This window comes from Sturnira hondurensis, unplaced genomic scaffold (assembly GCF_014824575.4).
Source record: "Sturnira hondurensis isolate 20B ecotype Veracruz unplaced genomic scaffold, ASM1482457v3 Scaffold0000167, whole genome shotgun sequence".
In the NCBI taxonomy this organism is placed as follows: Eukaryota; Metazoa; Chordata; class Mammalia; order Chiroptera; family Phyllostomidae; genus Sturnira; species Sturnira hondurensis.
This window is the reverse complement of record NW_028072798.1, coordinates 8,749,861-8,773,404: the sequence shown is the minus strand read 5'-3', so window position 1 is coordinate 8,773,404 and position 23,544 is coordinate 8,749,861. Positions and strand designations below refer to the sequence as shown.

General features: G+C 37.2%; 1 protein-coding gene across 7 annotated transcripts in view; it reads right to left on the bottom strand.

Annotated features, from left to right (window-relative positions):
* QKI (QKI, KH domain containing RNA binding) overlaps positions 1 to 23,544 on the bottom strand; it is a 143,707-nt gene that overhangs the window by 100,360 nt on the left and 19,803 nt on the right. For all 7 annotated transcript variants that reach the window (XR_005068507.1, XM_037059799.1, XM_037059871.1 and 4 more), the window contains exon 2: positions 2,334 to 2,476. Coding sequence is in view for 6 of the 7 variants with exons in the window: in XM_037059799.1 (XP_036915694.1) it covers positions 2,334 to 2,476 (143 nt within the window). In the remaining variant the exon portion in view is untranslated. The remainder of the gene's footprint in view (positions 1 to 2,333; positions 2,477 to 23,544) is intronic.

The following is a 23,544-nucleotide window of genomic DNA, read 5'->3' as shown; positions in this document are numbered from 1 at the left end:
CGTCAAATAAAAAAAAAAATGACAATGGTCTCTATAACAATAGCCATCCAGTGTGAATGAATCAAAATGACACCCATTTTTTATCAGATAAGCAAAAACAAATTTTTCGTGTGTGACAGAATTTTAGTAATTAGCTTGTGTGTGCCTTGAGGTGAAAAAGGTGAAAACAGCTGATTTATAAGGCTGAGAAGGCAGACCGCTGATTCAGTTACCCTGGGGTGGGGCTTGAACATTCAAAAGTTCCCAGTAGGTTGTGGATGCCATAGTCCTGGGACCACATTTTAAGAACCACTGATCTAGACAATGCTATGCCTTTTCTTTTTTTTAAAGAAGAATAAGGACCAACTGGATCAAGGTTACAGTTCTAACAAGGTCTTAAAAGTATTCTATGTTAATAACTAAAGCTGAAACTTTATCCTTTCAAGTTTACGTGAGAAGGCCAACACACTTCTGGAGATACTGAAACACCAAAATAGCAGACTTCGGTTGAGAGAGCTGCCCAAATCACAACACCCCATGTCTAGGAACCACCCCAATACCCAGGGGCAGGCCCACAGTGGTCAGGTTTAGGTTATGTAGGTACAATCACATCATGTCCTTTAGTCATGGCAGACTGGCCCCAAACACATTCTCCCTCCGAAGAATCTTAAGTTCAGACAAAGTGGGGGGGCACTAACTGCAAAGTACGTGAAAAACAAGGCTTTCAGCAGAGAAGGTCCCAACTCTCACTGGGGTTCTCACAGCGACCTGATTGCCACCTTTAACCCTTTTGTACTGTGCCCAATTATCTTCCAACAGATTCTCTCTTTGCCTACAGTATAATTCTTATATACTTACAACCAAAAGTACTAAAGAAAAACAGTAAATGCATTAGATTTATAGAAAATTATATTGGAAATACAATTTGTGAAATACCAAAGCTTTTTTCCATTAATCCACCTTAGGACATTTATTTCCCTTCTCTAGTTTAGTATACTGTCCATAAGACCATTGAATTTTAAGAGTACACATCACATTTTTGACCATACAACACCAGCTCTTTCTTGTACTTGCTTTCAGAAAAGTCCTCTGAAACCTAATAAAAAGCCACCAATTTGCCTTTACTTATTCAACAGGGAGGGGATGCCTATTATGTGTTGCAGATATGCAATAGCATGCATATCTGCAACACAGCAATGAATAACAAAAACAGGGTCTTAAGTACCTTTAAATACCTTGCTGGGGAGACAGAAAAAATAAACAAGAAAAAATATCGGATAATAAACGCTGCTGCAGAGAAATAAAAACACTTAACGCGAAACAATGACTAACGAGACTGCTCTTAGATTAAATGGACAGGGCGGCCTCTGTGAAGTGCCGCGTCAGCTAAAACCTCACCAACACTCAGCAGCAGCCAGCAGAGATCCGAGCACAGCTGACATAAATGTCCTCAGGCCGGAACTGGCTCAACCTGTTCTAAGAGCCAGTGTGAGTGCGCAGTGCACTGAGGAAGAGGGAAACGCATTTACAGCGAGCTCAGAAAGGGGACCTATCAAGTAGGGCTTTGTAAGAAAAGCGGGCTTGGAGCTGTTTATAAGTTCACTGGTATGGGACAAGGAGGCTATCTGCAACAAAATGTGTACACAGAGTAGTTGCACAAGGGATTAAGAATGAAAAATAAGTTATAAACAGTGCTTATCAAAGAAATTTTAGAGCTGAAAGAAACCTTAGCTGTCCTAGTCCAACCTCTCATTTTACTGAAAAGACAACGCAGCCCAGGCAGTGGCTNCCTATCAAGTAGGGCTTTGTAAGAAAAGCGGGCTTGGAGCTGTTTATAAGTTCACTGGTATGGGACAAGGAGGCTATCTGCAACAAAATGTGTACACAGAGTAGTTGCACAAGGGATTAAGAATGAAAAATAAGTTATAAACAGTGCTTATCAAAGAAATTTTAGAGCTGAAAGAAACCTTAGCTGTCCTAGTCCAACATCTCATTTTACTGAAAAGACAACGCGGCCCAGGCAGTGGCTTCTTTGAGGCCAGTTCAAAGTCAAGGTAGGAGTTGTGAGCAAAGCTCTGGAACCCTCAGGCCAATGCTCTTTACAGAATTCTTGCCTTGATCTGAAATCTAAAACTAAGTATTTACCACATGCACTGCCAAAAGTGACACAGCAGCATTCAAATTAAAACATATTTAAATTTTTTTAAGTTATCCACACCTAATGATTCATACCTCTAGTCTTCTCATGAAATTCTTTTAAAGCAGCTGACAATGTCAAAGTATTTATTACTGCCAGATAACTCTTCCCAAGGTACGTAGAGCAGAAAAACACTAAGACAACACAACATACTTACGTCTGGGTATTCTTTCACAGGCACATAAAGTTTCTCTTGTAGCTGAACGACAGGCCCCACGGCGTCGGGCAGCTCCGCACTCCTCTTCTCTGTGCTGCCATTCAATGTGTCATTGTACATGTCTTTCCGCACTCTGCTAATTTCTGTGGAAAGGAAACATTGTAAATGTATTAGACAAAAATGTTCTTGCTAGTCCAAGGGGGGAGAAAGAGAGGCAAATTTCGTTGGTAAAGTATTAAAGCTCAAAGAAGTAAAGAATTGCTGACCTTGTCTATCATTCTCTGGGTATGTCTAACAGGACTATAGCTTAATTAATTTCTACCAGAAATCAAATTTATACACCAAGTAATATATTTTATTAAAACTAACCTCAGAGCCCAAGTTCTTATCCACTATGATACATTACGTAGATGTTATTTTATCTAATTTCTCCATGCATAAATGAGGTCAGTAATGCCAAAGGGATTAGCTTTAGTCAAATAACTACCACAAGAATGCCTATCAAACAAAAGTTAATACCAAAGGCTCTCTTCTACTTCAGATAAACAGATTTTTAGTTCAGCAGAAGTCTGAGTTTGATACTCAAATTGAGTGACTAAAGCTTTAGAAATAGAAAAGGTGTGTTAGAAAGGGTGTAATGAGAAGGCAGGGTGGAATGAACCTTAGATAAACAAACCATCATTTAAGGGATGAGAAAAAGGAGATCCAAACCAAAAAGAAATGGAGGTAGACAGAGGAAGAATTGTCAAAGAAGCTAAGAAATCACAGAAACAAGGACAGAGTAATCGGAAGTGTCACATATCACAAAGGTAGGGGGTAAGGTAAGAGCAAGGTACCTGGATTTGACCACTAAAACAGAGCCGATCAGAGACATTTTAAAGAAAAGATGGTTATGAAAATTAAACTACACTGGGTTAAGTGAAATATAAAAAATAGAGAGGTACCTAGTCAAATAATTACCTTAAAAGAAAAAACTATTATGACATCCCAGGTGTAAGTATTCTTCCTTAAAAGAAAGTGTAAGAAATCTATTTTAATGACTGGAACCCTATTTAAAAAAAAATCAATGAACTCTTTCAAGAATTCTTTAAGCTTCCACAAAGTGCTGGAGGATAGGCTCCTGAGCACTGGAACATAAGGGTTGTTGCTATTAAATTAGCTGAACAGGCCCTGGCAGGGTTGGTTAAACCCTGAGGGTTGGTTAAATCCTCAGTTGGTTAAAGTGTCGTCCCAACACACCAAAGCTTCGGGTTCAACTCCTGTGAGGGCACATCCATGAATCAACCATGAATGCATAAATAAATAAGTGAAACAACAAGCCAATGATTTTCTCTTCCCACCGCCCCTTCTCTCTCTAAAATCAATTTAGAAATTTAAAATTTTTCCCCAAAAAATTCTTGAAAAAAAAATTACAACATTTCTGTAAGCATCTTTCCATTCTATAGAGTACACCCTCCTTGGGGGAAAAGGTTTGTGTCCATTAGTATTTAAAAACCATACTTGTATTTTTAAAATGTATTTTGTATGCTTTCCAAACATGGAATTTCAATCATTGTTATTAAGGAACTATCGAATAGGAATGTACACTTTAATTGTTTTTAGTTATTTAAGTCACTTTTAGTTAAGTAAAAAAGGCATTATAAGAGATGTTCTTAGTTATATAGTCTTAATCAGTGGAAACACTACACTCTAATACATTTTCTGCTTCTGTGATGGCAATATTTATAACAAATTTTCTCTCAAAATACAATGTGCTTGTCAAAGCTAAACCAATGTTTATTTCTGAAAGCAAGTGAAATTTTGAAAAAAAATTTAAAAATGGTATCTTGCATTGAACTGTAATATGATATAAGAACAAGACCCCAATTCTTTATTTTTTATGCTTCTAGTTTCATGATGAAATCTTTCCTACAGATGTCCAGTATCGAATCATTGTTTTCCCTAAATTAGCATGTGACTGTAATTCTCCAATCAAGTTTACAACAACCAATAATTTAAACATAAATGTTACTTATGTAATTTTAGCAAGTAATTAACTGAAGGGAATTAGAAAAAGTTAATCTAAGTAAAATTACACACAATCTTTAGTCCCATTCTCCATATAAAAACTTTCAGTATTAATTTATTACATTTAAACCTTCTCCAAACTGACCAATTCCGGTTGTGAAGTTAAAATGAACACCGATAAAGAAACCTGACAATATCATAAAAGGAAAATACAGGTAAAATTTGCTTAGAAATACAGATGCAAACATCCTAAATGAAGAGGCTCCCCCAGCATATTAAAAGAGTAGTGCACCAAAACAAAGTGGAATTTATACTATAAATGCAAGAGTGGTTCAATATTTAAAATCTATAAGTAATCAAAATAATACAACTGTTTGAAGCAAGGGAATGATTTTCCAGGTAAACAATTTTAGAAAATTGTTTAGACTTAGAAAAACCAAGAAAATCAATTATAAATGAGAAAATCCAGATGCCTCAATATAAAAAACATAAATATATAAAAACCAATAACCTTCCTATAGCCAGATAGATGACACAACAGAAAATATATTTACATCTTAAGTTATATTTCTATAAACATTTGTGTGAATGATTAATTGCTGAAAGCTCCATGAGAAACTATTACCCTTTGTCCCCCCGGCTTCTAGAATCCTGCCTGGAGCACAGTGGGTCGCCAATTAATACTCAGGGGATTGGGCAGATGGGTGGGTGAATGAAAGGACAAATGAGCTAGGTTCTAGGGCATTCAAGTTAATGAAGTCATGATTCCAGTTCTCAAAGAACTTGCTCTAACACAAGAGGCATGTAAAGGAACAGAGAACCAAGCTACAGGGCCAGTAGGGACGCAGAGACGGGGAAGCGCACAGGCGGCAGTTACAACTACTGCAGGGACTAGGGTCAAGAAAGAAGTCAAGAGGAAAGAAACTCAGAGACTGTTTTCTAATGATGGAAAGTTGTGTAAAGCAAAAGCACAAAGAATAAAATGATAAATTCGAGTTCCGGCCAAGATGGAGGCGTAGGTAGAAACCCTTTCTTTCCTCACACACCCAAAAGGAGGCTAACAACCAATCTAGACCATGCGGGAGGGGCTGGCTGAAGGAGAAACTGAGACTCGGCGCTCTCTGTGGACTACGGCAGCTGCCACCAAGGTACAAACTCCCAGTCTCACACGAGAGAGTTCCTTGTTAAGTGGGCCAGCAAGAGCCCTCTCCTGCCCCTCCCCCACGGCGCAGCTGGGAGGGTTGCCCCGCCCTGGTGAATCCCTAAGGCCCCGCCCCCTTACAACTTAAGAGGCGCACGGAGACAAGGAAATATGGCCCAAATGATAGAACAGAGCACAGCTTCAGAAAGAGAGCTAAGTGACGAGGAGATAGCCAACCTATCTGATGGAGAATTTAAGCTCTGGTAATCAAAATGCTCATAGGACTGATTGAGCTTGGTGGAAAAATGAAAAAACAAATGAAAGATACTCAAAGTGAAATAAAGCAACATATTCAGGGAACCAACAGTGACAGGAAGGAAACCAGGACTCAAAGCAACAATTTAGAACAAAAGGGAAAAATAAACATCCAACTGGAACAGAATGAAGAAACAAGAATTTTAAGAAGTGGAGACAGGAACCTTTGGAACAACCTGAAACGTTCCAAAACATGAATTATAGGGGTGCTAGAAGGAGAAGAACCAGAGCAAGAAACTGAAAACTGATCTGAACAATAATGAAGGAAAATTTTCCCAATATGGCGACGGAAACAGACCTCCAGGAAGTCCAGGAAGCCTAGAGAGTCCCAAGGAAGTTCCTCCAAGGAGGAACACACCGAGGCACATCATAATTACATTACCCAAGATTAAAGATAAGGAGAGAATCTTAAAAACAGCAAGGGAAAAGGAGACAGTTACCTACAAAGTAATTTCCGTGAGACCATCAGCTAATTTCTCAAAAGAAAACTTGCCGGCAAGAAGGGGCTGGAAAGAAGTCTTTGAAGTTATGAGTGGGAAGGACCTCCATCCAAGATGACTCTATCCAGCAAAGCCATCATTTACAATGGAAGGGCAGATAAAGTGGTTCCTACATAATAAGGTCAAGTTCAAGGAGTTTGTCATCACCAAATCCTTATTATATGAAATGTTAAAGGGACTTATCTAAGAAATAGAAGAACAAAACTATGAACAATATAATGACAACAAACTCACAACTGTCAACAACTGAACCTAAAATACAAAGACTAAGCAAACAATGAGAACAGGAACAGAATCAGAGAAATGGAGATCACATGGAGAGATATCAGTGGGGAGGGCGAAGGGAGGAATACAGATGAAAAGGAACAAAAAGCATAATTAGTGGGCATAAAATACACGGGGAGAGATAAAAAATGATATAGGAAAGAGACAACTAAAAGAACTTATATGTACAACCCATGGACATGAACTAAGGGAGGGGATGCTGGAGGGTTGGGGGTACAGGGCAGAGGCGGGATAAAAGGGGAAAAATTGGGAAAACTGTAATAACATAATCAATAAAAATACTTGAAAAATAAAATTATAAATTCTACTTAAGATAAAAAAGTCTTTCTAACCATGTTTCTTTCAGTCTCTAAGATACCTCACTCAGTATAATAATAGAACACAAATTATATACAAAACAGTACATATGGGAACAAAAGATAACAAAGTTCTAGTTCTCAAGAGATTTATAGTCTAATTCACTGTCAATCTAACCATCTGAGTATGAGTACTGCCCTTTATTAATAGCAACTTTCTAGCCAGGAACTCATTAGTACTTCTTGGCATGTTATTTTACAACACTCAAGTTAGAACAAGTTTTGATTCCAGTTCTAACAGTAACTGCTTGTGTGATTTTAGACACGTTTCTTGCTTAACTTGTATGTGCCTGCGCCTCATATAATGAGAGGTTGCTTACTGAGTGAGTCAATTGAATCCACTGGTTTCCAACCTCAGCATACAAAACTTCATTTATTTTCCCTCATGGTTAAAGTTCTGTCTCCAAACTTTTCTTTCTGTAAGTCCTGGCAATCAGAGCTTTGGCTAATGGTGGTATCAGCTGATATAATTGCATCCGAAGAAAAGCACGTCCTGGGAATGGGTGACGCTCTAGTTCTTTTGCAGGCAGTGGATTCACAGGCGTTCATTTATAAAACACAAGAATGTTGCGTGACTAGTATGTTTCACATACTCTTTTGTTGTATCAAATATACCGTGGTAATGTTCAAATATCCCCTCATCTCCACACTACCTGCATCAACCTACAGCAGCAGCTCAGAAAACTGAAAGCTCAGAACCATTTGTTTAATCTCCTACTAAAAAATTACTACTACACTAACTCAAAAATATCCCCCAAATCAAGACAATTTGCTTTAGACATCTCTGAAGTTCTTACATGTTACAAATTTATTTTACTGAGCAAAATCGTCCCTAAAATTTCTCACACTGCCCCACCACTCAGCACTCCAAAGGCACACTCCATGTGCCTTTCACATGACAGCCCTGTGAATACTTGAACATCTCTGTGACATCTAGGCGTCCTCTTCTCTAAATGCAAGGTGGCATGGTTTTCCACCCTCCCACTCACCGCGACACATCCCTCTCGTATGGAAAGCCCCACGCCGCGTGCACATCTTCCTCTGGCAGCCAGTGCGTGCTCCACCTGTGGTTGCTGCCCCCCAGTTCCAAGCGTCCCACCCTCCAGCGTGTTCGGGGGCCCCTTCACTTCTCTGGGGAGCACATCGCTCTGCTGACGTGCTGGTAGTGCCAAGGCAAGCCTCCACCGACACAGCCACAACTGAGACAATTGAAATTGGTGTGTGTGGACTGGTTTCGCTAATCTATCAGTTGACGGTTTTTAGGGATGACTATTCAGAGAGTCAAAGATCCAAATAACTGCAACTTCATTGAGCTCACACTTCTTCAGCCTGGAATCTAAACTGCAGGCACACCTCGTCAGCTCTCTGATGAAATCTCAAGCTGCAGTAGGACCTGAACCTCCCTCTGGACCTACTAGTTTCAACAGGAAGTCACCTGTTTTGGAACCGACAGGTTGTGCCACCAAGTTTAGAACAGAAATTTTCCAGTCTGGGGGAGCAGTCAACTTTCCACCATTCAGGCTCCCCTCATTTTTCCATGTGTTCTTAAACTGATATTTAGTTATCATGCTTTTTCAAATCTCAATGTCCTGAAAGCTGTTTTTGTTTAGGAGTAAAAACTTGTTTCGCTTATGCTACTTACTGTCTCCTCACATTTTTCTGCTTTAATTATCTTGATTTTTTTTCCTGTTCCAAACTAAAGCTCAATTGTGCTCCTATTTACAATTGTGCTCCTATTTACAATTTAGGAGAAAACATAGTCTCCACACAGTTCTTTATGTGACCTATTAATATACATCATCTTCCTTAAGCCTTTTCTCTTGCCCTTACTTCACCTATGACTTCAAGTACAAGCTCTGTTTCAAACTCATTCTGCTACTCCACGAGCCTCCGCTCCTGTCTGCCGGCTCTTCCATCACCGCCACTCCCACTACTACATCTGAGTTATTCTACGCACATCTCACCCTTTGCCACTTATATGTTTTGCATATTCTTTTAGAACCTAAGCTATTGGATGAACTAACAGATGAATCGTTCTATGGGAAAAGTTAAATGTCAGAATTCAAGACAACATAAATAATACAGAAGAGAAAAATAGAAGGTGAGAAATCTAAGTTATAAAATTAAGTAGCCATTTACCAAGATAGATAAACACTGTATAAATTCAATACTGCAATGTTGGAAGACCAGATAAAATAAAATATAACCCTATTTCACTTTCTGGCTTAGAATTTTTCAACAAATTTAAACCAAGAAAACAAAAATTTGAAAATAATAAAAATATTTACTAGTTCATTAGTAAACCAAAACTATTAATAATATACCAGTAAAATGCATAAAGTTATTATTTTTAACAATAATAGTTAGTATTTATAACAATCCAAATTAAAGGATAACTGTTTAAAACACTGAAAAAAATGTTATACAAGACACGTTCTGTGCTCAATGCTATGGTAGCTAGTTCTAATTTGCTTGATTAGCTATTCTGATGTTAACAAACATATTTAGCCATTATATCTGTTTTCTTTGTGCCTTACACTTAAATCCACCAAAAAAATACTTTATCCTTATAATACAGCTGGAGCTAAAAAAGTTGTAGTATCAATCGACCATTATTGCCTCATTTTAAAATTTCACATTTTCCATTAGTTGATGCAGAAAAAATGAGCCAACCATTTACAAAAACATGTTCTGATGTACACAACGTAAATGTCACTAGTGAAGTTAAAATGAGAGCTCTCATCTTTGCACCGAAGCTGAAGTGAGCTCTGCACTCCCTCATCACTGCACCTGCTCTCCGGCTGGACACTGGCCCAGCACACCGATGCAGACAGCATGGACATGGCCTAGCACACTCGCACACACAGCATGGACATGGCCCAGCACACACACACACACAAGACAGCAAAGCAGACTGTTAGTGAGTTTAGGTCTTACCTGACAAATCACTGGTCTCTACTTACATGATACTCATTAAATATTAAAACAATATTAGGGGTGTATTTATAACTGAAGAACTGCCGCTACATAGAAGTAGCTGTCATACACCCTTGGTCAATACAGCTCTCTTCTGCTAACAGAAACCTCTAATTAGGGGTTTACTAAATACCGGAAAAGCTTTAAAGATATTCTGAGCATAGCAAAACCCATGGAATAATATAACTTCACTGTGCTCGTTTTAAAAAGCCACATTCACAAGGTACAGAAAAGCAAATGCATTAAAAAGCAGATTATTAAACAATATGCACTAGTTTATAGAATATGATTTGCTTACTCAAACAACCAAAATAGCTGAAATCTGATTTAATTGTGAGGAAATGGCTTTGAAAATGACAAGAAAAGCAAGCTATCAATAAGTCTCTAGATGGGACCTTATTTTTTAGGTTAAACAGTATTTGTACTTCAGAACTATAAGCACAAAAAGACAAACTCAAAATTAAATTTATCATAGCCCTCCTTTAAATTGCCAAAATCAACAATTGTGGAAAACTGATGATACATCTCATATAAGAAACATGACACAGCCCAGTCTCATGAAAATGTACACATCCTTTGTCCATGACTGTTCTCAGATGTTTTGTATCTTGGAAGGTGTTTAACAATAGCTGAGCCTTTTTGCAAAAGCTCTTTCAAGGTTTATGGAAAAGAATGTCTATTGTATGATCCAATTTATACTAAGTATGTGTATTTTTAGATAGACACATTAAAGTAAAAAAAGATATTATACCTCAAAACTTAAAAACAGAACTAGCATATGATCTGATCCAGCATTTCATGACTGGGTACGGATGGACCTAGAGGGTACTATGCTAAGTGAAATACATCAGACAGAGAAAGACAAATACCCTATGATTTCATTTACACATGGAATCTAAAAAACAAACCAACAGGTAAAACAGAAACAAATTCATAGAGAACAAATAGATGGCTCCCAGAATGGGGTGGAGGGGTGGAGGGGTGGAGGGGTGAAGGGATTAAGTACAAATGGCCAAACAGTTGCCATGGATATAAAGCACAGGGACTACAGTCAACACTAATCTATTACAATATATCACATGTATTACATTGGATGGGTACTAGACTTCCCAGGGTGATCACTCTGTAAGTTATATAAATATCTAATCATTTTGTTGTATACCTTTAACGTAACTTAAAGGTCAACTGTAAAAACACAACAACTATTAACAGTAGTCATCTCTGGGAGATGGATTTAGAGAGAGAGAGAGAACATTTAGCTTTCACTTTACTATATAAACACTTTATAGTTTTCATTTAGAAAATAAAGATATTCCCATTAGGAAAGTAGAAAGTACTTTTAAGTCAAATGTTGCATTAATGTTACAAATGGGTTACTGGATTCTCTATACAAAATTATAGTAAGGACTGAGTCAGTGACTCCCAATTCTTAAAAAAACTCACAAACACCTACCTAATTATTTTTAATATATGAGAACCTCTACTATGCTAAAATAACTTATATGAATTACCACCTGATTCTCATCAGAATCTGAAGCAGAATACCTATTTTGCAAAATAATAATAATAATAATGCTTAGAAATTTAAAAAATTGGTCCAAGGACACAGTAAGTCCAACCACTTTTTATTTAGTTTCATAAAGGACCTCCTGAAATACAAATCTTAAAATTCACTTTAAGAGACAGTAATTGGAGAATGTAAAAGAAGAAAATGAAACAAACCAACTTTTGGTTTATTACTAGCTATACTATATTAAGTGTAGTCCAGCAAGTTCAATTTCTCAGTGACTCCTCAAAAACCCCATTTTTGCAGCCAGTACATTTTTGTACTCCCAGCTTCCTGAATGAGTACGTGGATACTGCTGGTACGCACAGAAGGCAAAATGGGCTACTAGAAAGAACAGAACAGAGTGATGGAAAGGGTTTTTTTAAAAGTGAGTAAAACCCTTTTAATTGGGTTTTATTCCTTTTAATTGGAATATGTATCCTTCATCATTTCAATTAAATTGTCTGGAGGTTTGTTACTTTTGAACTCTGTTAGATAAGTTAAATATCAAGTATTATTGAATATAATTCTGTTCTCTAGGCATTTAGTTCTTTAGAATACTCAGGAGAAAGCAGTCCTTATATCTATATAATATGCACTGCATGAAAATTTAAATTAAATCCAAAGACTCAGAAACCTTCATCAAAAATATCTTAAAATACAACAGTACATCAGTAGGTATCATCAGAATCCAGGTAAAAATACTTGAGACTCTACCCATTTTTATTAAAGGTTCTTTTCTCAAGTCTTTTAATATTTCTGGATAAATAAAAATAAACTCACTGCAATGGAAATGGGTACCCAGGATACAGAGGTGGAAGAGATTTTTTTTACCATATACTTGTAAGCCTTTGAATTTTTAATCATTCAATATATTAAAATTTCAAAAATAATTTTATTACAAGTTCTTACCTATAACTTGATAATGATGGTAGTGGATTATAAGCCATGCCACCAAAATGACATAAATTGAATAAAATAAAGACACAGGAGAAAAGAAACAGATCATCCTTATAAAGTTGCAATTAATAAATACAGAAAAAAGATGGATATAGAAAATGGACAACAGAAAACCACAGTAATAATAACTGCAGGTGAGAACCATTCAATAGATGCTACAGTTAGTGAACAAAAAGTATGAGAAGTAAGATTATCTGTACAGTTTCAGAGATCTCCCCAGAAGATATTATTAATTACAAAGGAAAAAAAGAAAGACTGTACAGTGGAGAAAACTGGCAGATACCACCTTAACCAGGTGATCAAAGTTAGTATCACCAAAAACAATTAAACCCCTAATGTGACGCACTGAGAACAAATGGCCAGCCAGTACTCCTGCCGTTTCCTTGCCAAAAATGCGTAACCTCAATTTAATCATTTGAAAACATCAGACAAACCCAAACTGAAGAATATTCTACAAAATAGCACGCCAGTAATCCTCAAGTGTGTCAATAAAAGTGCCATGAAAGAATGTGACACTGTAACACACTGGAAGAAACTAGACATCACCAATTAGTTAGTAATATTGTATCAATGTTAATTTCCTGGTTCCTGTAACTGTAGTACTGTTGTTATGAGTTATTATTGATCTCTGAAATGGCTTTACCCTATTTTTATCAAGCTAAATTTATTTGAAAATAAATTTTTTTAAAAAGCTTTTGCTTTGATTTGCTGAGGGATTTCATCGGGGGTGGGGCAGTGGGAGAGAACGAATGCCACGCAAGTGTCTTTTCTAGTTTTTGAAAACAACAACAAAACAAAAACCCTGCTCAATGAAAGCACTCAAAATAATCTCTACAGACTGCTTTGAGTAGTATGGACATTTTAATGATGCTAATTCTTCCTATCCTTGAACACAGTATGTGCTTCCATTTATTGTATCTTCTTCAATTTCTTTCTTCAGTATCTTACAATTTTCCTAGTACAGGTCTTTCTTTTTTTTTTTTTCTATTTTTTATGGTTCAGGTCTTTTACCTCCTTGGTTAGATGTAATCCTAGATATGCTACTCTTTTTGAAGCAATTATAAATGGGATTTTTAAAAAATTTCCCTTTCTTTTGGTTATTAGAATATAAATATGCCTGCTGATTTCTAGATATTAATTTTGTAGCCTGCTACTTTGCTGAATTCATTTATCAGTCCTGGTAGTTTCTTTAAGGATTTCTTTAAGGATACTGAACATACAGAATATTTGGGGTTCTGTATATGTTCAGTATCATGTCATCTACAAATGAAGGCAGTTTTACTTCTTCCTTTCCAATCTGGATGCCTTTTATTTCTCCCTCCTATCTGATTGCTGTGGAAGTGGTAGGACTTCCAGTCCTACGCTGAAATTCCTACCGAGATTCCAATGACGTATTTCACAGAACTAGAACAAATATTTCAAAAATTTACATGGAACCACAAAAGGCCCCACCTAGCAATAGTGATCCTGAGAAAGAACAACGAAGTTGGAGGAATCACGCTACCTAATACCGAACTATCCTATAAAGCCATAATAATCAAAACATCCTGGTACTGGCATAAGTACAGACACACAGATCAATGGAACAGAACAGACAGCCCAGAAATAAACCCACACCTGTATAGTCAATTAACATTTGACAGAGAAAGCAAGCACATACAATGGGCTAAAGATAGTTTATTCAAATTCAGTAAAAGGTGCTGGGAAAATTAGAGTAGAAAACTGAAAGTAGACCACCTTCTTACACCACACACAAGGACAAATTCAAAATGGGTCAAAGACGTAAATGTTAGACCTGACACCACAACAATCGTAGAAGAAAACACAGGCAGCAAAATCTGGGACATAGCTCATAGCAGTATTTTATCAGATGTATCTCCCCCCAGGCAAGGGAAACAGAAGAAAAAATAAACAAATGGGGCTACATCAAACTACAAACTTTTTGCACAACAAAGGAAAACATCAACAAATTAAAAAGACAACCCACAGAATGGGAAAACATTTTCACTGATACATCTGATGAAGTTAATATCCAAAATTTATAAAGAACTTAGAAAACTCAACACCAAAAAAAAAAAAATCCCAATCAAAAAATGGGTAAAGGACGTAAAAAGACACTTCTCCAAAGAGGACATACAGATGGCCAACAGGCAGATGAAAAACTGCTCAATGTCGCTCATCATCACAGAAATGCATATTAAAACCACAATGAGATACCATCTCACATCTGTGAGAACTGCTATCATCAATACATCAGCAAACGACAAGTACTGGAGAGGATGTGGAGAAAGAGGATGCTTTTATAACCCTTTTGCACTGTTGGTGGGAATGTAGAATGATGCAGCCACTGTGGAAAGTAGCATACAGATACCTCAAAAAAGTGAAAAATGGATCTGCCTTTCAACCCAGCTATCCTACTTCCGGGAATATATCCAAAGGAACACAAAGCACTAATTCTAAAGAACATAAGCACCCCTATGTTCACTGCAGCATTATTTACAATCTCCAAGACATGGAAGCAGCCCAAGTGTCCATCAGTAGATAAGTGGATAAAACAACTATGGAACATTTACACAGTGGAATACTACTCGGCTATATTAAAAACAGTTTTAACTTTTGCAAATGCATGGATGGACCTGAAGAACATTATGCTAAGTAAAATAAGCCAGTCAGAAAAAGACAAGTACCATAAGATTTCATTCATATGTGGAATCTCATTAACAAACTGCACCAACAGGGAAAATGGGGACAGACTCAGACGAAGAGCAGGATGACAGCTATGGTGGAGGGGTGTTAGGGGGTTGGAGAGATTGAGCAAAAAAGACAAAGGACTCATGGACGTGGACAATAGCATGGAGATTGTCGGGGGGAAGAGTATATAAAGGGACTAAATGGTAATTAAAAAATACAATAAAATTATTTAAAAAATAAGTGGAACAACAAAAAATCATAATCTCTATTTCAAAATAATTCAAAAATATTTAATTTCAACATGTATTGCTTAAAAAACATATGTACTTTAAACTCACCCTAACATAAAGAAAATCTACAATTCATCAACAATGACTTTTTCTGTAGCAAACCTAATAACTGCATGTAGGTGGGAAAAAGGACTGGCCTTCAGTTTACACAACCTAGATTTTACCCGATTCCCTGCAACAATTAGATATGTGGCTTTGAACCTAACCCTGTGGGTCTCAGTTTCTTCTGTAAAATGAAGTTAGACCAGATCCCATTTATGGTTTCTCTCTGCTCTGCAGTTCTATCATTTAGGAGTCTGTATACCTCGCTCTTCTTCTGAGACCCCGTGACTGCAGCCCGTCTGTGTCAATGCCCTGTAAGAGATAACTGCGTACAGTTCACGACTAATTGAGAACCACATACAGTCAACCCTGCTCCTCCTGGGATCGCACATTTCCGAAATGTATCAGACTGCTAACATCCTTTGGAAACACGAAAGCCTACCTTAACCATGGCTCTGCAAGTCTGTGCTCGAGAGAGTGAGAGGGGTCTGCCACTGTGCATTTTATCCTCTTCGAGCCCCAACTCCCTACAGGCTTTAAAGAGATTTTGGTAAATGAGAATGAAAATCAAACATAACTCCCAAAGATTTTGAAGGAATTATGTCTATGTAGTGGAGGGATGGGTTACCTTGCCTAATCAACTTCTTTTATTTATCTTTTTCAATTGTATCCAAATTCCATCTAAGCTCAATAGAGAAAAACCCAAAATTGTAATCATGCACCACAAGAGTACCACCTTAATTTCATAAACAAAAGCAAATGAATGTCAGCAGACAAATCTACTATATCCAATATTCCAAAAGGTCCTTTACAGCAAGCTCCAAGATTAACTTAGAAAAGAAAATAACATTTCTATTAAAAAAAAACAACAAAAACAAGAGCAACACTACAGTGACCCCAGATGTCATTGCGACTGGAACCGAAAACATCAACCTCAAATGCTCTAGTGCTTTGGTCTTCAATCCTTTTGGCACCAGGGACCGGTCTCATGGAAGAGAGTTTTTCCATGGACCAGGGGAAGGGAGTATGAATGATTCAAGCGCTTCACATTCAAGCTCACCACCTATCGGTGGCCCTGAGGTTGGGGAATCACTGCTCTAATGCTATTTTATTTTAGATCAAGTGAGAAGATAAAATGCATAAACATCTCAGTATGAATGGTCTTAGCTTTAAAATACACACACACACGCACCCCACCACCCCCCAGGAAAAGAATGCCCCTACCAGGATAGCACCAAAAGGGATGTAATGATTCATTTCTCAAGGTTTTCATCACCTTTATATTTACAGTCTGCACAGTTCAGCATTTTATTCAAAGCATATATAGTAAAAAGTTTAATAGTAAGTTTCATTTTTTCCTAAAAATACAAACTGTTATAAAAGAGATTGGCCTGAATAAAGTATAATCTGAGCTTTTTAAAAAACTGTCAATAATCCATGGTACATACAATATAATGGTTTTCCTTATATGCATTCTACGCATTTGTATTGCATACCTACTGTAAACTAGGCACTGACTGAGGGCCTAAGGATACAGTCATGTGCGAAACCAGACACAGTCTCTGTTCCAGCAGCAACAAAGTGAGCAGGGGTACTAGCCAAAGCAGAGCGCTCAGGTATGGCCTCAAAGCACCACCTCTCACCTGACTTCATATAGTGAAGAGTAATTCTAAGTTTTATGGAATTTCTATTCCTCACTATTATCCCATAACAAAATCTGAGGAAACGTGAAAATATTAAAAGTAGTACATTGGATTTCATGGTCATGTGGTCTATATGGTAGGAGACAGACATGTTAGAAGTAATTATTCAGGGAAAACTGAGTTCTCAGACAGGGCACCAAGAAGGGTTCCCAAATCCTCTAGACTTCGCATTCCTGCCTGAGGCTGGACTCCAAGAGTAGAGACCACGTGACAAAGCCTCAGAGAAACCAAGCTCACCGGACGGCCGCACAAGGAGGCACTGCTACAGGACACAGTGTAAAATCAATTCTCCTCTGTAAACCAATGACCCAGCGACCTGTTACTCCATCTCCACTCCCCCCGTTATCCGGACCTTTCGTGGGGCTGATTGAAATGCCACAGCATCCTGCTCTAGGAAGGAAAAAACGGACAGACTGGTGATGGTACAACAGCACACAATTAGTTAGGAGGAGCAGTCCGTAACTCAGAATTTAAGAGAAGCCGGGTATACTATCTTTCCAAGTGGTAAGTCTCTCTTCGAAGTCTGCCCTGGAGGTCAGCACTTTATTACGATAGTCTGGTTGGGGGGATTTCCTTACAGATAACCACTGTTCTCATCTCCACTTTAGAGTTAGGAAACTGAGATTGGAGAATCAAGCACTTTACCAAAGATCACATAACTTGTAAGTCCAGATCCAAGCCGGTCTGACTCTGAAAGTCGTATTCTTTTACTCATACCACACAGCTCGAGAAAGTGGCCCTGATGTGGAGAAAAGCAGTGGTAGCCAAAACGACAGCAGACAGTAAAAGAGAATTGGAAAAAGATGAGGAAGTGGGTAGAAACTGAAGATATGGAAAAACAGAAAAAGAAAGAAAAGTGTCTATACACACACACACAAATAAAGGAAAGAAAGACTGGTATAATTTAAACGAAACCTACAATGCATGTCAGTTGAGACTATCATTTAGGATCCACCAGGAACTCGCTGCGTGCCAACAAGTCACTGAAGTTTTTCAAGGTCTATGTTTATACATTCTGCACCTAAACGTCTGAGCCTGGTAGAAAAAAAAATATTTCACTGAATGACAAACAGTCATAAACTGTTTGGCACCTAAGAGTCTGTTGTTCCTATGTTGTCCTTCCCTGGCATAAGGCAGGTGCCTGAGATGAGCTGGCCAGCAGCACACCCCTACCGTCACCATTCATTTCTCCAGCAGTAAGAATGGCTTCTATGTAAACAGATCACAGGCTGGGAGTGACCCACAGATGAGGCTGGGTGTCCTGGAATGTAAATACCGGGAACCTGAACCGCACACAAAGCAAGTTTTAAGGAGAGTGAATGACAAAGTTCTGTGGTTTCATTTGGTTCCCTAGCAGGAAAGACCAAGGTAGGGAAAACTACATTCAAGATAAATAAACCCTTACTTTAATTATTTTGAGGGAAAGAAGAATTAAAGTGTCAAAAACATGGATGTACACTTTTCACTCCGATGACACATAATGTTGACGGATCTGACACTTAAAAAAGTAAACTATACACTGCTGTCCCCTCTCAAGAATTTTTCCCCAAACCTTAATTTTCAGACTCCTAATCCCATCTCTGCACTAGACTGGTATGTTAGCAATGCCTCTGATTATCCAGGCAAATGTTTCTGCCTTTCTTGCTCAAGGTACTTCATTTACTCAGAAATGTCTCAAAAACACAGGCCAATAAAGAGTTACGTATTGTAGAGCAGCCACACTGAGGTTTAAAGATAGGCACATTACCATTCAAATTAGGAATGTGTTCCTTGAAACCAATACATATTTTCCCCTTAGAAAATTCATAATGAATGCAATTTCTAAAAACAAAGTTCTGTCATCACCAAGGCCTGCACTTACAGGAACAAGGAGAATATTACCGACTTAAACCAAAATCTAAAAAATAATCTTATTTCAAAGAACATTCTACCACCACCATCACACTGGAAAATGAGTGAAAATCATCTCTGGTCATTAAGAGATGATTCTCTCCCTAATCGTGGTTTAAAAATCAAGCATTCTTAGGAAGACTAAGTATAGCAAGCTTTACAATCTTTAGTTAGGTAATTTCCCAGGCAACAGAAGAATACACTGTGCACCAGAATCCTACAGTGCACTTCGTTTAAAAGCAGGCAAGTGTGTAAGAGACCATGAAATCTCTGAAAACCAGGCCAACTGGCAGCCCCAAGGCAGTAGTAGTAACCTTTGTAAGAGGCATATCAGAATAAAAACATCAAAAGAAAGTTAACCCACTTTCAGGTGGTCAGTATTACATGAACGAGCTCTGAAAGAAACTTAACACACTTCCTGCACAGTGTATATGTCTTTTCTCATGTGAAAAGTGGACATTTAAGTCAAGTGAGGTACTAGTCAACAGACCACCTTCCTTAAAGGTGTGAAGATAATTTAATGTAATGTACATATACAAAAGAGGGCAACTCGAGAGAAGAAGAAAACTGACTTTCCTTTGCCTCTGTCCAAAACTAACTTAAGTGATCAGTACATATCAGGTAAAGTTTCATGTTCAAGAAAATTTACAAAACTGCTAACTCCCTGGCTGATCTGTGATGAGAACAGAAAAACAAAGTGCTGAAGTGCAGTTTTTGGAAGGAAAAAAACTATCTGTAGTATCATGGTCTGTTTCCACTTCTTCATCTAGAAAACAGATTTGTTTCCTAGAAACACTTTATATATATATGTGTGTGTGTGTGTGTGTGTGTATCTGATACATATACATAAGTATGTCCCTATCATCATCAATGATTGTGATATAAAATGATACAGTCTGAAACCTCTGTATCCTGACAGATGAGTCTAAAAGATAAATTACCTGCTGATATGGTGAATACTAGTTACCTAAAATTTGTAATTATTCTTTTCTAAGAATCGATAAGCATAAAAGATATGTAGAAAGGATACCCACAAATAACCAAACACTGTTTGCAAACGTAAATTCGTCATAAATAGCAAAGTGGAGGTAGATGTAACAAAGATACAGCTTCATTTTTCCAACAATTTTTTACTAAATCCCTCTTCAAATATTCAATTAAGAAAACCTTACAAACTACTCATATGTAAACCCCACAGTGCATTCTGCTTATTAAAAATGACTCTTAAATACTTTAGGCAAATATTCTCTATAGTATTCCCCACAAAACATTATTTAAAAATGGGAAGAGCTTTTGGCTCCAGGATGTGACCTGTTTTGGTTTAGCGTTTAGCAGCTTTTCTAGAGTTTCACTTTTAACCTGAAATGAGTAACTTGGGGAAGAAAAATGGAGAGGAATATTCTGGCTTATAATGTATATTTGTATAACTACAAATCAATACCTCAGGACAGTTCTCTACACAAAATAACAGAAAAGGATCCCATCTCACACTGTCACCTTCAAACTGCAATATTACCGTGAACATTTCCACTGCTCTGTTCCACTCTGCCAATCCTGTGAACTCAAGCTACACTTCAAGTGATGTGACTGTTCAAACATGATTTTAAAACACTTCCAGAACAACTCAAAATCTTAGATACTTCAGGTGTTTCAGACTCTGGCATAAACAATCTTGAACTCAACTGTAGCTACCTTCAACAGAGTAATAGATTTGGATGTGAATTTAAGCATATCACTTAAAAAAATAAAAAGGCCCTGGCTGGTGCAGCTCAGTGGATTGAGCACAGGCCTGCGAACCAGAGGATTGAGGTTCAATTCCCAGTCAGGGCACATGCTTGGGTTGCAGGCCGGTTCCCTGCAGGCCAACTCCCAGCAGGGGACACAGGAAAGGCAACCATACATTGATGTTTCTCTCCCTCTCTCCTTCCCCTCTAAAGATAAATAAATAAATAAAATCTAAAAAAAAGAAAAAGGAAAAAAAGCCCTTTTGAAAAAGTAAACCACCAGCTGCATCTATAGGAACTGAATTTAGTTTAGTGTCAGTTTATAAACAACTATACTTGGCCTGCTACAAAAAAGTAGCAAAGTTTTAATGAAGTATGACATACATACATGCATGCATATGGACACACACAATACTTATATCATTAATATGTGCCATACATACATAATACTATTTGTTATATAAAATATATTAACTACATTAAGATTAATATATTACACATGTTCATATTTATATATATTCCATGCACTTTATTCTTGTTTTATCATATATGTTAAAATACATGAAACTTTGTTTCTTTCTAAAATTGAAAATAAGGTTTTCCACATTCTGATTTACCAAATGAGGAGCACTGGAATTAAAATATAAGTATACTCTATTTCTCTCACAAAGACAGCATAGAGAATATTTATCTCTGGGCTCTATCTCTGAATGATAAACTTGCCACAGCTCACACAAGTCAAATAAGCAAAATGACCAAGCAACTAATCCCTGATAAGGCAATAGAGGAGTTGATTTATTTTAAACTTTTAAAATTTCAGAGGTGACTAACATTTTAATTCATCTTAAACATCAGACTTATTAAGCTTACTTCTCCTATGGACATACTATAATCAATCTAGCACTTAAAGTAATTTAAATGAAATGACTTTTAATGACAAACATACAATTACTGGTACACACCATATTTTGTTGTGTATAATGTACTCCTGTGCATAATGCAAATCTACATTTTGGGCACATTACACATGGCAAAATACAATTATTATACCCATGTATAATGCACATCCTTATTTTTTCCTCAAAAGTGTGGGCAAAAAAGTGAGATTATACATGGCAAAATACAGTAGTTTCACCAAAAAAATAATAATACTCCTATTTCTTCTCGGCTTTCATACCTGCAGTCTCATGCACAACCTCAATACATTATTTTCCAAATACAGAGAATTTGAAAAGCATTTTTCTTCCTTGTGTTCTCACTTTCCCAGCCACGAAATAATACACTCCCATACTCACTTTAAAACGTAATTCTTCTATAGTCTACACCTGACAACACAGACTTCGCACTACACTCTCACTATGTATCTAAAAGAAGATCTAAGTTATCACATCATGGCCATGTATCCCAGCAAAACCTAATAACCTCCTAGAAATACCCTCAATTTCCTTTAGAACCTGGTAGTTTCAGTAAGTATACTAAGAAATACCATTTGTGTATTTTACATTAGCACTTTTACATTTTAAACACCACCCTCAGACAGGTCTCACAAATAACTCTCAACCTAAACACAGACATCTGTTAACAAGCATGTGTGTCGCTGGGGGGAAGTACACCTCAAAATACATGTTACAATATAGCAAGATTCAGAGTTAAATACTCTAAATACTGTAGATCAGGTCAAGGGTTAGGTTATCATTCATAGGAGTTGACAGGCAATTGTCATTCAGAATTAAAAGTAACAAAGTCCAGATTTCCCATAATAGAAATTCTACCATTCTGTGTCTACATTTTATAAATTGTTTAAATACAATGTAAAACAGTGACGACTGATGGTTTCACAGATCTTCTATCAATTGACTCTTACTTACAAACCCAGTATATTTTGCATCCTTTATGATTGTGGTCCATGATATATATGGCAGAAGTATGAACTACATAGCATGTGACCATAAATGTATTAAGTGGATTTCAATTCTTTAGAGGCATATCATGTGCTGAAATATAAAAGGGCAGCAATATTTTAGATAGTTAATAAAATACAAAAATGTGCTAAGTGCTTTACATACAAAGCACAAACAACTTTAAACTATCTCTAGCTCTTAACTAGAACATTCCAGTGTCATTCGTCTGAACTAAGCAGGCCAAGCAGAGTGTCCTGTGGCTCCTGTGTTCTGCTCCTCAGTGTCTAAATGGGTGGGCAAATTTAAAGCCTCTTCTCTCAAGAGTTGCTTCATAGGCAATTTTCTCCCAGTATCAAGGTCTGCAATTTCCATTTGGCTGCCAGTTTGCGATTAAATCCATCACCTTTACTATAAAAATGTGCTCTACTCCATGGCCTGCTGCACAAGAACTATAAGAAAAACATTTTTCATCGCTAACGGCAAAATCATTCTAGGGCAACCACCACCTCCACTCAGACATTAGCTTCCTCAACCTGATACAGTAGCCTGTCACTCACAGGAAAACCTGCAACAACTGTGCAACCCACAGAAACTAAGTTCTATAGCAATGCCATGCTTTAAGGTGCTTTCTTGGGGAAAATGCAACCAAACTCCTAATTTTTGTACTGAGTTTTATTGTGAATGAACAAAATAACCACAAGATAAAAGTTGTCAATATACAGAATATTTCCAAATTTTAATAAGATGACAAAATAATTTCTAAGTGTTGGATAATTATCTTTTATTCTATTATTCAAAAGTGCATGGTTTGTTTTGTAGCTTATCTTTCACTACCAGGGCAAACAGCCAATGGTAAAAGGTAAATAATCATAAAGTATCTTTAT